Here is a 15,967-nt window from a genome sequence, read left to right on the forward strand (position 1 = left end):
CCTCACGCTGCGCCTCAGAGGCAAAAATTTTGTTGTGAAGAGGCGGCCTTAAAGAAAATATCTAATTGCTATTGGCTGTTTCGCTCACTGTGACATTTATGAAAACTTTATGGACAGCAATTGTTCCAGCTTGTGACATTTTGGATTCCCTTTAAAGCTGTGAAATGGGAGGGCTTTTTTCTTTTCTTTTTTTTTTTTTTTAACTTTATGGGCCACAGACCCCAAAATGAACATGACAGCAACTCCCATCCCTGAGCCTTGTCGGCACAGATGAAAGAGAGTGATGAGAGGGGGGAAAAAAGAAATCAAAGAGAGTGATGGTCCTTTCATCCTTAAAGAAAAGGTCATAAATATCTTGATACACAGCGATGCATATCGATAAATACTTAGTATGGTGGAGAGAGAGTCTGTGGTGTTGTTTAATTTTACAGGTTTTACAGAAAACATGTTGGATGCCAGTTCATCTTTGAAATGCACAAAAGAAATACTGCAATCTCTCTTTTGATGCTTTCATTATTTTTTTTGCAGTCAAAAGTGCACGTGAATTAATTACGGTGCAATGTATTTTGGATGTTGCTGCTTATTTTTGCAGTTATTAGAAATGATTCTAATCTACTACGCAAGTATTTAAATTTTAGTGACAACAACAGGAATAATAAACTGTATTTGTATAACACCTTTCATACAAGAACTGCAGCTCAAAGTGCTTTACAGTACAGAAATTACATGCACCGGGTGCTTCACATTTAGAAAGATGTAGACTGAACATAAAAACAGGGATAAACTGCCATAACTAATGTAATATAAGATGGAAAATCAGTGTGTTTTTCTTCAAGAACGTACCCTCATTTACCCCCAGTGAAAAAGGAGAAAAAATCTCTTACAGTATTGTCATATTTTAAAGATATTTCAAATGACTTTTCTCTTTCTCTCTCTCTCTCTCTCTCTCTCTCTCTCTCTCTCTCTCTCTCTCTCTCTCACACACAGCAATACAAAATTAAATAATAAAATAATGATGAACATGCTTTATTATTTCTCTTTCTATCGTTTCCTGGCATACAGTGAGCTGTATCATGCAGGGCTCCTTGACAGAGAAGTCGCTCTTCTAGTTTTATCTGATACAATTGGTTTCAGGTAACATGACATGTCTAAAACCGACAGATTTATGTCTGGTGTTTTGGTGTAAGGGGGGAAGGGAGCCACGGCTTGCACACACAAATGAGGATTTCCCCTTACTCATCAACAACGAGTGTGTGTGTATGTGTGTGCATGTGTGTTGAAACTGATTTACCAGTGCCGAGCACCCCATCTAATTACCTAAGTTGGTGTGACATTCATGGTGCATTAAGTCAATGGGATTGTCCATAGAGCAACGTATTGCTCCCAGTGCTGACATGATTAAACAGAGAGCTGCTGAAACAGTGCACCTCTTCACATTCGCTTTTAAGACAGAAAACAGCAGAAATGTTTGTTTGCAAAAGCTGCTGTTAACCAGTGCTGGGTAAAGGACCTTTTTAAAGGCATTTAAGAAAAAGTAAATTACATATTGTCAATATCCCAATAAGGTAGTGTATCATACTAATGCATCCATGCAAGCCTTCCCATTACCATGCTTCTTACTCTGCGCCCAGCGTTAAACTTTATTGTTTGCCAGTCTTGTGTTTACGAGGATTGAGAGCTGTGGAAGCTGACAGTGGGTCAGTCATTAGGGGTGACCTGTGTTTTAGCCTGAAGGCGTCGCTGGGCAGGTGGACGGCTCTTTCTGCAGTCACCCTGCTCCGCCCTCATTTACATGCTGGATCAGATTATCATTACATTATGTATTCCAAGGACAGGCCTGAGCTTGATGGATGATTGGTGCAGTGTAGTAATCTTCACCAAGGTGCTTTGTCCAACCTCGTATTTCTTCCTCCCACAACCTTAAGGCAGTGATCTACTGCTCTGCGTCTACAGGGTCAGAGTTGGTCGGTCCATATCTTTAGTTTGGTTTATTTTCAGTTATGCCTTACAGAACATGATATCACTCTGGTTGTTTTTTTTTGTTTTTTTTTAAATTACAAGTCTCAAATCATGTCCAAAAGAATCCCAGATCAGATGAACACACCCTTTGAGGGGGGGGCAGTGATAAGAAATTTTCTCCCATTCCTCAACAATCACCACTGTGCTGAGTGTAAAATGTCTAAATCAAACTAAGGAGTTATTAAATCACAAGTCATTGTGTACTCTGCACTGTTTGCCGACCTTATATATTGTGCGGAAGAACAGGGCAATACATAGAAAACAAACAGCAATCCGGTTTTTATACTGCAGAGGGGAACCATGTGAATTATTAACAGAATGGGCTTTTTTGAGCCGCTGTTCATTAAATTACAGGCTTTGAAATTCAGTGGCCTGGTTAACTGCAACACTGCGCAAATCATGTATGGAGCCAAGCAAAATTACTTCCAGAGAACATCCAAAAGCTGTTCTCAATAAGACAAACCAGTGAAGATGATTTAAGGGGAAGCCACACATTAAAAAAAAAAAAAAAGGTTAAGGACACATATAAAAAGAGAAGTAGTTCAGTTACAGGTGTTAATTTATGGAATTTATGGTGCAACCCAGTCTGCAGCAGAGTTGAGCGTGTGTGGTTCACTATTAAAAGGTAAGAAGTTCAAAGAATAGCAGTTTATATTATCAGTACATCTGTATCAACTTAACATATGTATTAAAGCATGTAAGTGGATTACCCCCCACTAAATGAGTAGATTTAAGGGATGTTAATAGATAACATATTTGGCTAGGTAAGTTAGCAACACATCAACCACAAACAACCTGTTAAGTGTATATTTCCATTCTCTTAATGCTGTTTCATTCGTTTGGGACTGTTGACCATTACTTATCTGTATTATATTGCAGGTCAGCTGATTTTGGATCGATGGAAAAGGGAGAGGGAGGTTACAAAACCTAAGTGAGATTGAAAAAGCAAGTCCAAAATATGCCAGTGATTTTGAGAAATGAATCATACTAGGCTAAATGGGGAATCATAGAAAATACTTGTAGTATTATGCCACTGTATTATTTAAGTAATCATAATAAACATGTAGTCTGTTGCCGCAGGGCCCAAACCACCATTTCAGCATTGGGGGGGACAGACATTTTTGGAGTGCCTGAACATTGGGGGGCACTTGTACCTCTCAATGTATATGGACGTTTGGGCCTTGTGTTGCCGTATTATATAAGTAATCTTGTTAGTGTGCATTAGTAACCAACTGTAGGAGTGCAGCGTGGTGGAGGAGCAGGTCAGCACTCCTGACCGGCTGCAGGATCTCATACTAAATGTGCATTATACTGGCATATTATATAAGGAATCATACCAAACATTTTATAGTAATTATATAAGTAATCATGGTGAATATGTAATATATATGTTATAAGTAATCATTTTCAGGGATCATACTGCATGTCAGGAGTGCTGCACTTGAGTTTACTGCCCACACATAACAACTCAGGTTTGTCCACCCACATGCACATCCCATAGTGGTTGAAAGCACAGTATTAGGGAACACCTGATACATAGTGGACATGGATACACCCGTTACATATCTAAAAGACCATCAAGACCCTGAGATAACTTTATATGAATGTATAAAGTTGATGACCACAACTAATGAAGTTACATAACTTAAGTTGGGGAACAAAGACAGCACCTCATTTTCAAAGACAATATCCCATCCGAGCCTATATAGATGTGTTGAACCCCTTCTCTCGTCTTTTTCCCCTCTATCATTCTCTCTTTCAGCACAAGGGGGATTCAGTGGAGCCTGAAGACTCCTTGCAATAAGACAGCGCCCTCACCCTGAGTTTTAATTCCCTGGGTTCTCCAAGCCTTTTCCTGTTAATTATTTTTCATAAACCACACATTAAGCTTCCCAGTGGTGTGGTCTTTGTGCAAATACAATGTTTGAATATGATTACCTCACATATTTTTTGTCATTGTAATCTTTAGTGATGGTAAGATTGCTCTTGCTGACTTGAGCCAACCATTTATTTCTCCTCTCCGTGTCCGTGGAGAAACTGAACATTCGTGCTCCTTTCTCGAGTGAAGCATCCCTGTGCAGCACAGTAAACCACGGCGGAGACTCCATGCAAGGACACAGAGGACAGGGCACAGACAAACTGCTTGAGATTCATGTTATTCATTCTGATTTGTTTAATGAATTCATTGTGGTAAATAAGTGATACAATAGTAAAATGACAAAAGATACATAAAATATATGTTATGTTGCTCAGTGTAGATAAGTACATGGTTTATTTTGTCATAGAATTAGATTTACCAAAGAGTTGCTCAGTATTCATGTCTACAAAGATGACATTAGGATGTGACTGCTCTTAAATACTTTATAAGTTTAGAAAAAAATACCCTCCCAAAAAAAGGATTCAATAGAAAAAAACAACTACAACATGCCCTTTAACCAAGGTAATGGCCGAAAATATGTCAACAAGGCAGATATCATAACACTAGCGTTTCACATGAATCCTTAAATATTTGCTAATTTTACTTTAAAAAAAAAATATATATATATGTTGACTACATGTTGACACAGACTTTGTCCCTCTTGATACCACGCCATGGTACTGCACCTTCATACAAATGAGTATTTTTCATGTCTAGGTGAGGAAAAACATGACACTGACATGGTTTCCTCTGGCGGACCAACATAACCATCTATCTTTTAATGGTTATGTTGTAAGAAGGGTAGCTGCAATAAACACAGGCTTCAGCCCAAACTTTTTTGGTAATGATGGAAATTCATGTGCACTGTGTCTCCTATCATTTATGTGAACATGGAGACTGAAATAAATTGAACTTGAACTTGCACTGAAGTTTAAAAGAAGCTCTCTGGGCATAATCACCATGTTCTGTTTATCAGCAACATAAATGAGACTGATGACTTTGTCTTAAGAGCAACAAGAATAGTCATTACAGGAAATGCTGACTGCAGTGTAAGCACTTGGAAATGTGAAAAGTTCATGGGTTTGTGGACAGAAATACCAAAGCTATTATAAATGTAGGAAGTGCATTATATATCATATTGTATAAATCAATCAAGTGACATCTCCTAACAATGAATTTGGGGATTTAGAGATAGAGGGAGAGGAAGATAACATTTTTCCAATACATTATTCTGAGAGAAAGCACAATTTATCCACATCTTAGGGGTCACTGAAATGTTGCATGGTTTTACAAATTTAAAAGGAACAACCTCTCTAACTAAGCAGCGCAGGTTTGATGTGGAGATTTTGTGGGTTTCAAAATAGATCCTTTAATTAAAGCATTTCTAAATTTCTATTGAGATTTAAAAAAACAAACAAACAAAAAAAAAACATTGCAGCCTTTCCAGTTGAGACAGCTTTGATGTGTGTGTGAATGAGTGAGTGTGTGTGTGTGTGTGTGTGTGTGTGTGTGTGTGAAGCAGGGGTGTAAATGACAATGAATAGCAATAGTGTGTTTAGGGGTCTGCTGGATCCTTGATAAAGGATCAAAGTAATTACTGCGACACAACTAAACACTGGGTTATACAGGCCTGTTAACACACCACTTTTATCAGAGTCATTTCCTGCCAAGAGAGGAAGTGTGGAGGAAGTAGCCATCCACAAGTATGTTGGTTCTAAGAGGGAAATGAACACTATTTTCCTGCATCTAAAGTGCTTTGTTAGATAAGGAGTGGGACGGAAGTACCGCTCGACCTTTGACATCAAGTTTCAAATAAATACTTTAAATGTGGCCAATATGAAGGAGCCTAAAATGCATTTTATTTTGTGGTATAAGATATCATACCTCACTCGTACTTCAGTCTCTCTGAGTGCTGAGATGTTATTCTGCCTGCGACGCATCATCCTTGCTGCTCAACAGATGTCTGGACGGAGCTGTCATAATGTGTTCCCATCGTGGAGAGATGACAGAGAGTCTGCAGCCTGACTGGCACTGTGTGGCAGCAGGGATGGAAGCACAGGCCAGCCCACCCAGGATATGTGTGATAAGGGTGATAAGATTTATTTGTGGTGCCAGTTACACAGATGGGGTTACAGAAATAACCCTCTGCCTGGCTACAGGATACGCTCTGATTGACGCAGATACCATTCTGGTGTGTATGTGACTCTCTGTGTGTGTGTGTGTGTGTGTGTGTGTTAAATGCTGTCCCAGAACAAAATCGCCTGAGGTAACAATAGCATCCAGGCTTAATTGCAGACAGATACGACACCATAAGGGACATTCCAAATGTATGTGTGCTGGTGGGAAAGAGTACTTCTAATTTCTACTCAAGTAAAAGTACTGTTGCTTTGCTGATATTTTACTGCAGTAGAGGTAGAAGTACTGCTGTGAAAATCTACTGAAGTAAAAGTAAAAAGTAGCTGATTTCAAATGTACTGGGAGTAAAAGTTACTGAGTTACGTTTTCAAAACAGTAACTGTGTCATGTGTGATCTTGTCCATGCGGTTAGAAAAGGATGAGAAAACACAGTTGAAACCTTATTCTTTTAAAGGTGCATTACGTAAAACTGCCGATGGTTGATTGTAGTGAGGACCCTGTAGACTCAACTGACAAATATGGAATAAGAGCATAACATGGTTCTCATCATCAGGCGTCTAAATTTTCCTCGCCTCCATCGACCGCAGTTTTTCATCGTGCACCTTCTTTTTGAAATTTGGAAATGACAAAAAGTAGAACTAATAAAGTAGAAGCAGATTTTTCTTCTCGTCCTTGCTGATGGATTGTTCATTGCCATTGATCATTTGTTCTCTGTAAAGGATGTGATTTAAAATGCAGTGAAGTACAAAACTTGAGCAAAAATGTGCTTAAGCAAAAGTAAAAATACTGACTTGAAAAAATACTCAAAAAAGTATGAGTACACAGAAAATTAGGTGAATTAGTCAGAATTAGTATAATTAGTTACCTCCACCTCTGTGTGTATGTGTGTGGTGGCTGCAGGAGAGATGCTAGTGAAGCTTTTGGCAGGAGAGTACACTATCAAGCTTTCCAGTTATAGGTAACCATCCAGAGGGTGGTGGAGAAAACCTGTTGCTGAAGCTGAAAGCAAATGTCAAAGAGCAGTGTGCCGCATTGTGCTCCTGGAGGCGATCGATATTTCACTCTTTGAGGGAAGTATAAACTTGTATTTGGTAAGATCCTGAGTAAGACTGCCTCCAACCCAGAGCACATTGTGTTTCATACTGCAAGAACAACCAGCGTGCAGCGACCTCTTGGCTCTTGACACACTAAAGTGATTGCAAATGCCTGACTTTCTGCCAACGGTGGTGCCATCTGAAACATAGAAATGGGAGACGAGGGCCTCAGCTAGTTTGTGGGAGAAACCTTATCTTCCATTACCACAGCTGAGGCCCTCTCACTTAAAGCGATTCCTGTTCTGGCTTTGTGTTGAGAGGGGATTTATCGCAGCCAACAGCACAGGATTAAATTTGCAGGTAGAAACTAAAACAATGCCAAGTCACTTAGAGTCAGAAAACATTTACTAAATTTCAACATTTCAACTTTATAATGTGAAATTTAGCAGGCTAAAGCAAGACGTCAAGAAATACAGTTGCAATGTGACTTGATAATACAACAAACTTGACGGTCTAATTTGTTTCACAGTGGTAAAATAACTTGACAGCAGTTTAGTACTTACCTATAGTTAGTGCTTTGTTTCCTGCACAAAACTTCCTTTAGTTCAGAGCTTCACGCCCATAGAGGCCTCTGGTTGCTGTTGACAACAAGAGACAGGAAGTGGGATAAGGAATGTTTTCAATTCTATCTTCATCTCACCAGGTAGTAAAATAAGCAGTGAGAGAAATTACGACTTCCTCATGGACATAAATCTGTGATCGGACAATACCCAGCACACGACTTCATTGAGAGCCTGTGTGTGTGACTGCTTTCCTCAGTGTTTTAGAGTTCGTGCTCCTGAGAAATTTTGCAATTTTGATCCAAATTATTGTTGTCTTTTGAATGTTTAGTGTTGGATATTTTGTGCCCCCCAGCTCTTTTGGAAAGGGTTCAAGAATGTCAGCAAATATAGAGGATTTTTGTTGTTATGAACAAGACCAAAGTACATTTTCAACTTTGACATTGTCACTGTTTTTGGTGTTGTTTTTTTATGTTGAAGATGTGTCTTTGATATTTATTCATGTGAATATATTTTACTTTTATTTTGAAGAGAATGAAAATTAAATGGTTTTAAAAAAAATTAATTTGGTGCATGTGGATATTATGAGGCAAGCAGTAGTGACAGTATACCCCAACCAAAGACCATGACTAAAATGGTCTCATCACATTAGTTCATATGTGCGATTACGATTGTCTCCAGCATTTTACATTTGCATGGTAAGTTCTCTGCCTGGTTTGTACTTAATGGATGCTGGGTAGTCAAGTAAAAGTAACATCAGCTGTTTGTTCAAACAGAAAAGGAGCCTGCCCACTTCTAACTTTGAGAACTGATCTCTTTTTCGACCCTGTTTCCAGAAATGGCAGGTCCCTCTCTTGTTGTCATACTCCATGCATCCAATTCCTTCCATCAAAATCTTTGCATTTTGGATCCTGGAGCCTCCGCAGTTCCTCCATCTTGTGATTTTGGATCCATTCATCTTTAAATTCAAATATCCTTAAGATGCTGGAGTCTCTGTTTGATTCCTATCTTGACTCGGCCAGCACTCCTATTAAGAGAGGAAAGCTCCCACTATGAAGACACACTTTACCCCATTTCCACTGTGTTGAGTGCCTTTCCCTCCTTATGCAGAGCTTGAAACAAAATCAATGTTACCTCCTGAAACTGGACAACACATTCTCATTCTGAGGTCATCTAATACCACCGCACCTCTTTCACGCCTGGATGAGCTGCATCAGGCTTTCTTGGTTTTGTCACGTGTCTGTGTCATATGGCTTTTTCAACTTTATTTATTTTTTCATCTTTACAACAAATAGATCACCAAATGTAGAATACAAAAAATATCTCAGTAAACAATACATCAAATAGTACACATGTAGAAAATACGCACAATGTCTTTGAGGTTTAGGCATGAAAACCTCTTGGTTAAGGTAAGAAAAAGGATATGTTGAGACATACAATCGATTCAGTTAAGGTTAGATAAGGGTTAGGTTTAGACAACACGGTTGGTTAAGGTTCTAGAAAGATTCGGTTTAGGCATAAAAAAACACTTGGTTAAAGTTAGGGAAAGGTTTCACACTGGAAATGGAAACTAACTCAGGTCTTGTGTGTGAAGGTCCTGTGACTTACATGCCCACCATCCACCTAGCCCACCATCACATTGGCATCCACTGTATCTGATACTGAAGCCAAAGTGTGCCTTTAGCCTCTACAGGGTGTCTTTGGTGTTGGTATCAGACACAGAAGGACATGACCAAGCTGCCCTAACCCCATAGTATTACATCCATACAAAAGTAATATAATGCGTCAGCTGCTCCACAGAACCTCACAACATTCTCCCCTGTTGCATAGCTAGATCATTATCCTATTATGCCAGTTGATTCAGGATGAAATATATCCTAGGTTCAAACCCCATGACCCCACTGAGGTGTCCTTGAGCAAGACACCAAACCTCTACCAGCTCTTGGGGTGCTGCTCTCCAGCCGACTGTGCGCTGGCCATCCCTTGGTGCGGGCATAGGCAAAGAGATAAATCCCCCCTCAGAAATCAATACAGGCTCACAAATGTAATTTCTAAAAATCTGATTAACTCGGCTGTGGCCCTCTGAACCGCTGAGCAGACTTGCACAGAGCCAGCAGCACCAGTTATCTTTTGGTCTTCAGCTGGAGCTAAATTAAATCTTTACTCATTTTTCTCTCCCAATATCTCATCTAATTACATACAGCGCAGATGATGAACTGTGCCATTTAAAGTATATTTGAGAATATGTTCAGGTTCCATAACAAAAAGCACTGACATGGTCACAGATTCAAGTGTTTTCAACATTTGCTTGGCTGCACTAAGAGCTAAAAGAAAATAAACCCTAAGAAAATTTCCATCAGTGGCAGGTGATACCCATATAAGGTCTGAATGAAATGAAATGCTGATCATGTCCTCCAAATATTATACATGTTAGACTCTTGAAAGAGGCTGGGGAAACCTTTTGCTCTCCTAGTCTTTCTATCACAACAGCATATTGGCCACTCACAGTGCTTCATATTTAGCGCATTTGCTGTGCAGCAGTCACTTTCATGTTCTCTCTCCAACTTCTTATTTTTATTCATCAGCACAAAACTTCCATAAATTGAAACAGGTGGAATTCTGTGTAGATGTTTCAGATTTTAAGGATTTTTTAAAAAAAAAAATTTGTCACCTATCTCCTCCCACAAGTTTTACACTGTGAAGATGTCTGCCATTGCTTTTGTTATTGATAATCATTATACTTTTTGAGTTATTATGGTTTAAATAAAAATACATAGACTTCCACTGTATTTGTAAGTCAGTATTGTATATAGTAGAAACTCGAATTCAAATTTCTAAACGCTCAGTATGACATGCTGATCAAATGTACACACTTTTATAATAATGACATAAACAGTTTATTAGTTATAAAATACATGGAAGTCAATGAGGCCCCATCCACTACCATTGTATTTATAAGTCAGCAACTGTTTTCATTAGCAACTCCATTCAAATTTCAAAATGCTTCATATGTCATGCTGATCAAACATGTACACTCTAGTAGTGGTGACATTTATGGTTTATGAGTTATGAAATACATGTAAGTCAATGAAGCCCCATCCGATCCCATTGTATTTATGAGTCAACAGCTGTATACAGTAGCAACTCCATTCAGATTTCTAAATGCTCAGTATGACATGCTGATCAAACATGTACACTCTCATGATGATAAACACATCAGTGCTAAAACAAACTTTGGGTTGCATAACCTTTTAGCAATGATACTGGTGAGCTTTATATCATAATTCGACTTGACCATAGTTTTTGATTTTTTGCTGATCTCAGTATCCTAATGGATCATGAACTGATTGGAAACACACCTGTTTAGGTAGTTTATAAAGATACTGGGCTCTACACCCCTGTATTTTTTATGGTCTCAATTATTAATTATATTAAGTGTTTATAATAGTGGAGCAAAAAGCTGCTAGTGCTCTTAAATGTATCAAATAAATAAACAAATAAATACATTTATAAGAGTTAATTTGTATGTAAAACATGTTACCACCCTCCTTCCACTGTTACCAGTATTCATAATTAGTTATTATTGATTTGCCTTTGGTATCATTTGATTGTATATGTGGAAACTTTAATAGTAAAAGTAGTTTTATTTGAGTGCTAGAGGGGACAAATATATTTCATATGAATGGCAAATATGACCTATACAACAGGAAATGATTTTGTAAAAATGTGACCCATGCAGATCATTTAAAATTCACCTTCAGAGATCCGATAAGGCATTCTACACTGTTCCCTTGATGAGGAAGTGACACAACCCAGACACCTTGCAGCAGGACCCAGACACACCACGTGCATAAACACTGTGTGGTAACAAACAGGTCGAGTTAAACCTCGCTTTGTCTGCCTGTTGCTTTCAGGAGAGAAATATTTATTTTTTTCAGGTAAATTAAAGGATTGTTTTTTACTCAAACTCAGGGTTAATTAAGAGGCGGTTGTTCTCATCAATAAATATGTAAAGCGATGTGATTAGATTATAAAGAAAGAAAGCGTAGACTTCATCCTCTCAAAAAACTAATTTTAATCAAAACAAAACGTTGAATCATTAACAAGTTTATAAAACAGTGATTTAGTTACATAAATAAATTGATATTGGTATATCAAATCTTAATTTCAACTTCATGAGCATGTTGACATGGTTGTACAATCGTTTACCTAATATAATAAATAAAATGGAGCTTATTTCATTTCTAAACAAAGGAGCTAATATCAAGCCTCTAATGAGGGAGGAAACAAGAGACACAAGACAAAGACTTTTCATTGAAAAACAGATGAAAGGAGCTTTTAAAGCACAGAATACAGAGCCATTCAGCTAAAATTAAAGACACTAAGGTTGTAACCAAGACTGGTTGGCTTTTTCATTTTAATGAACAAAGTTTGGTAGTTAGAACTCCCATTTGGTTATTTTAAAGCATTAAGACAAGGCAAGAAAGAAGGCTGTTCTTGTGTGAGGAATTCTATAGAGAAATAAAAAAAAGAAAAACAATTGAAAAGGAGGAAAAGCATTAAAAAGTGGAACAGTCAAGACCTATTTAGCAACTTTCTGTCCTGCACAAAGTCAAGATGTCAGCAAAAGAGCCATGTACATGTTATTTGGGCATAAAATGGAGCTTCTTTTTGTGGCAGAAGGAGACATGAGACACGGCCAGTCAGGTCAGATTTTACTCCACTTCACCGTAACTTTGCAGAGATTAGCTGAGTCAGAGTTGTAAGTGATGGGCTTTAGTCTCTTTCTCTCACCCTCTACGATGCTCAATACACTTTTGTGTTCACTGGAGAATACATATATGTTGCATGTCTATACAAAATACATAATCCATTTCCCGTCTTCCGATGGCCAGTTTCCTGCGGTGCAGCTCATTGGATGTAACTGCTCAGTCCGCAAACCAGCTAACACGTACTACTATTTGAGCTGGCCCCTGATGCAATGCAAGGCGAACATTTGAAGTCTTCTGATATGTTTTTTCTTGTTTATTTCAAAAACCAAGGTACTGCAGCTTCAAGTATTTTGCATTACATAGAATATTCTGTCATAAATTAGTTAACATATACATTTTTTTCAATATTCAGACATATACTATCATATGTACAGTACAATAAAATGCATTCTTTTTTTCATTTTTGCCGGCTTTTTTTTTTGTAGAGAAATCCCTGAGAACGTATGTTGACAGTCGCCAAGTTTCCACAAGCGCAAGCACTATGTCAGTTTGTTTTTGTATTTGTGTGACAGTGTGGCTTTAATAAAAGCACAGATTGTTCTGTTTAATGTCAGAAGTACGTATGAACAACACTGCAAAGCCAAAACAATCAGCCTGGAGAGGGCAGTGACTCTTCAGGAGATAAAAATAATAAAAACAAATTAAAAATATATTGACTCAGGAGGTGAATTCTGAATGCTGATTTGTTTCTTAGTTGACAGATACTTTAGCTACACTGAGTAACTGGGTGAGGACTGAGGGAGGAGTAAAGCTGGATCCTTAGTAAGAGGTACTTGTCACTTCAGATAGAGTTGCTCCATTTGGTTTAAAGCCATATCTCTTCTCTTTGAGGCTGTTAGCGTTGGCAGAGGGAAAAGGAGTGCAAGGTGGACATTTGCCACTGGACAACATATACTCAGTGTAAACCAAAACATTTTGCTTTTCTCTCACTTCCACACATATCAAGGGAAAAACACAAACTTCCACGACATTTTTCTGTTTTTCTGCAAACTAAATATTTTATACACATCAATGCCAAATGTGGTTTTAATGTTTACAGTCACTGATTTTCCTATATTTTTTCTTCAATTTTTAAATCTGACATTTCTTTAAGAGCAAATTCATCCTAATACATTTCTCATCTTATTCCTATCATCTTGGGCAGGTCACTTAAATCTTGTGAGCACTCTCAGAAAGCTGGAATCTGGACAACCAAGAATCTGTGATGCGTTCCTGTGACAATTTATAGCACTGACAATGAATAGGACAGTGACCTCCATTCATCTGTCAACCTCCAATTCTTTGTCAATAAATATCACTTAATAATGTCACAGGCTAGCATCTTCATTATAATTCACAAAAACTTCACCAAATTCACAAAATTAGACCCAACAGTCTGAAATCATAGGAATAAGATTTGTTTGAATTATATGTCAGGGTGGACTTTCAGTTCAAGGTAAAAAGAATAAGTAAAAACAGCAGACTCAAGTAAAAAGGCGTTTTTTTTTTTTTTTTTTCTTTTTTTGATGGTTTATCAACCAAATCTCTCTCGGACAAGCATCATGAGTTTCTTCTTGCCCTTGTATAGCTGTTTCAGGTTGTCTATAAACTGTGTGAACTGGATGTGTCCATCATGTGCCATGAGAAACGTTTCTCGAGCTTTACTGAGAAACTCAATAAACTCGCTGTAGTGGCGCGGGCTGATGTGCGTTAGCCGAGAATGCGTAGTGTTTATGTAGGCCCCGATTGTGGCATCCAATAGCTGCCTGAGTGGAGCTTTGTCCAGTGACATCAGCTTCCCAGAGTTCCTGCGACTATGCAGTGCCACCATTCCTGGGGTTGTTAACGTGCACCGCCGCAAAATGTCCGACAGCACAGTGGCACATTTCACACTCTTCACTACCAGGGGGATGACAGCAGCCAGCTCATTCTTCCCCAGTGAGTGGCTGAGGGCACATGCCCAGAGTACGTCATTGATGGCTGGGTGTGTATCTTGATTGTAGCTGAGGTTCAGGTGAGTCATGGCTAATGTTGCTAATTTATATGCCCTCATAGGATAACCACGATGCTCCATGTAGCGTGCTATAGTAAATAGCTGCGTATAACTCATCCCTGTTGCTGCTGCGTCCAGTACAATCTGATAGGCTGTCTCAAAGGCAATGTGGTCCTTCTCGCAGAGTGTCAGGGCAGAGAGGGCACAGTTTTGGGGATCCTTCATGGCACACTGTAGGGCTAGAGTACGCGCAGAGTTGGCCAGGTTCTCCTGCTGATGGCAGTCCAGATGCAGACGGACGATGGTGCTGTTGGACATTACCGTCGTGGCCACGATGCTGGTAGCCTCGGTAGGGGTGAAGAGGGTGAACCAGCTCTGCATGATGCTGTCCAGCGCAAACACACCTAGCCAGAGAGGAAGGAAATGATAGTCAAGTGTTAGTTCCCAGTTTGTCCTTGTTGATGGAAATCCCACTACCCATTCTTAAAGTTCATTTTGGTGTCCCCCAAGGCTCAATCTTGGATCCTCTTCTCTTTTCACTTTATATTCCTCCATATGCTTTCTTCTTTGCATTGTGTAAAGTCTGGTGATATAACACAGTTGAAAACCTTCCTGTGCTCTAGATATTAGTATATTGATGAAAAATAACTATTCTTTAATGCTGACAAAATAGAAACACACTGTTAAAAGACCTAAAGACCTTATTGGTATCTACTATGATTCTAATATGATTAGTCTTTACAGACTAGCAGTAAATCACAGAAAGCAAATGTGCAGAAAAAACAACAACTACCCAAATACCCTGATATTAAGTTTACTCACCAACTTCAGTAGCGCAAGTGACCAGCCATCTCACCATTTCTCTTCTCCGCCAGTTTAAGGTAGACAGGGTCATTCTCATCACCTGTCAGAGACGAAAAATCAGCTGAAAGGAGACCGTGCCAGACATTGCCTGTGTGGACTAGACTGTTTGTGTGTGTATGTTACCTGAAGACCCAGCTCCAGGGAAACTTTGAGCAGTGTGATGTCTGGGAGACTGTCCATGAGCGTGGCGATTTTGAAGGCATCCTGGGCCAGTTTGAAGATATGGGATGAGGAGTGTATGTTCTTCTGGATGGACTCTAACACTGTTTCCAGCTTTCGAGCATCACCTTTGTAACACAACAAACATAAAGTGATGGACCAGCAGAGTCACTCCATGTTTCCCAGCACAGCCTGAAAACTAGTTTTATGCATTTCTGGTCCATATCTCGATACACTGCTAACAATCTGATACATTAAAGATACATAAGCAGCAACTACGGAAGCAATACAATACGATGCGATTCGATGCAATCTGATATGATATAATGATGCAAAGGAATGATGTGATGCAATTCAATAAGTTTGATTATTTATTTACCAAATAAAATTATGACCTTTCACAAATGGGCCTTGTTTCACAAGTCATGTACAGTGTTCTGTCTTTTTCAGGTTGACAGTACACTTTTATAACACAGAGTATTATTGTCTTTGAACGAGTGGAGCTGTTAGCCAGGGGCCATTAAAAAAATTGC

General features: G+C 38.8%; 1 protein-coding gene across 1 annotated transcript in view; it reads right to left on the minus strand.

The window, feature by feature from the left end:
• Nucleotides 1-12,850: 12,850 nt before the first annotated feature.
• Nucleotides 12,851-15,967, minus strand: part of zswim6 (zinc finger, SWIM-type containing 6) — a 44,409-nt gene continuing 41,292 nt past the window's right edge. The window contains exons 12-14 of the mRNA XM_030065552.1: nucleotides 15,399-15,562; nucleotides 15,234-15,315; nucleotides 12,851-14,815 (exon numbers count right to left, since the gene is read on the minus strand). Of these exons, the coding sequence (XP_029921412.1) occupies nucleotides 13,953-14,815; nucleotides 15,234-15,315; nucleotides 15,399-15,562 (1,109 nt within the window). The 3' untranslated portion in view covers nucleotides 12,851-13,952. The remainder of the gene's footprint in view (nucleotides 14,816-15,233; nucleotides 15,316-15,398; nucleotides 15,563-15,967) is intronic.

This window comes from Myripristis murdjan, chromosome 12 (genome assembly GCF_902150065.1).
Source record: "Myripristis murdjan chromosome 12, fMyrMur1.1, whole genome shotgun sequence".
Lineage (NCBI taxonomy): Eukaryota > Metazoa > Chordata > Actinopteri > Holocentriformes > Holocentridae > Myripristis > Myripristis murdjan.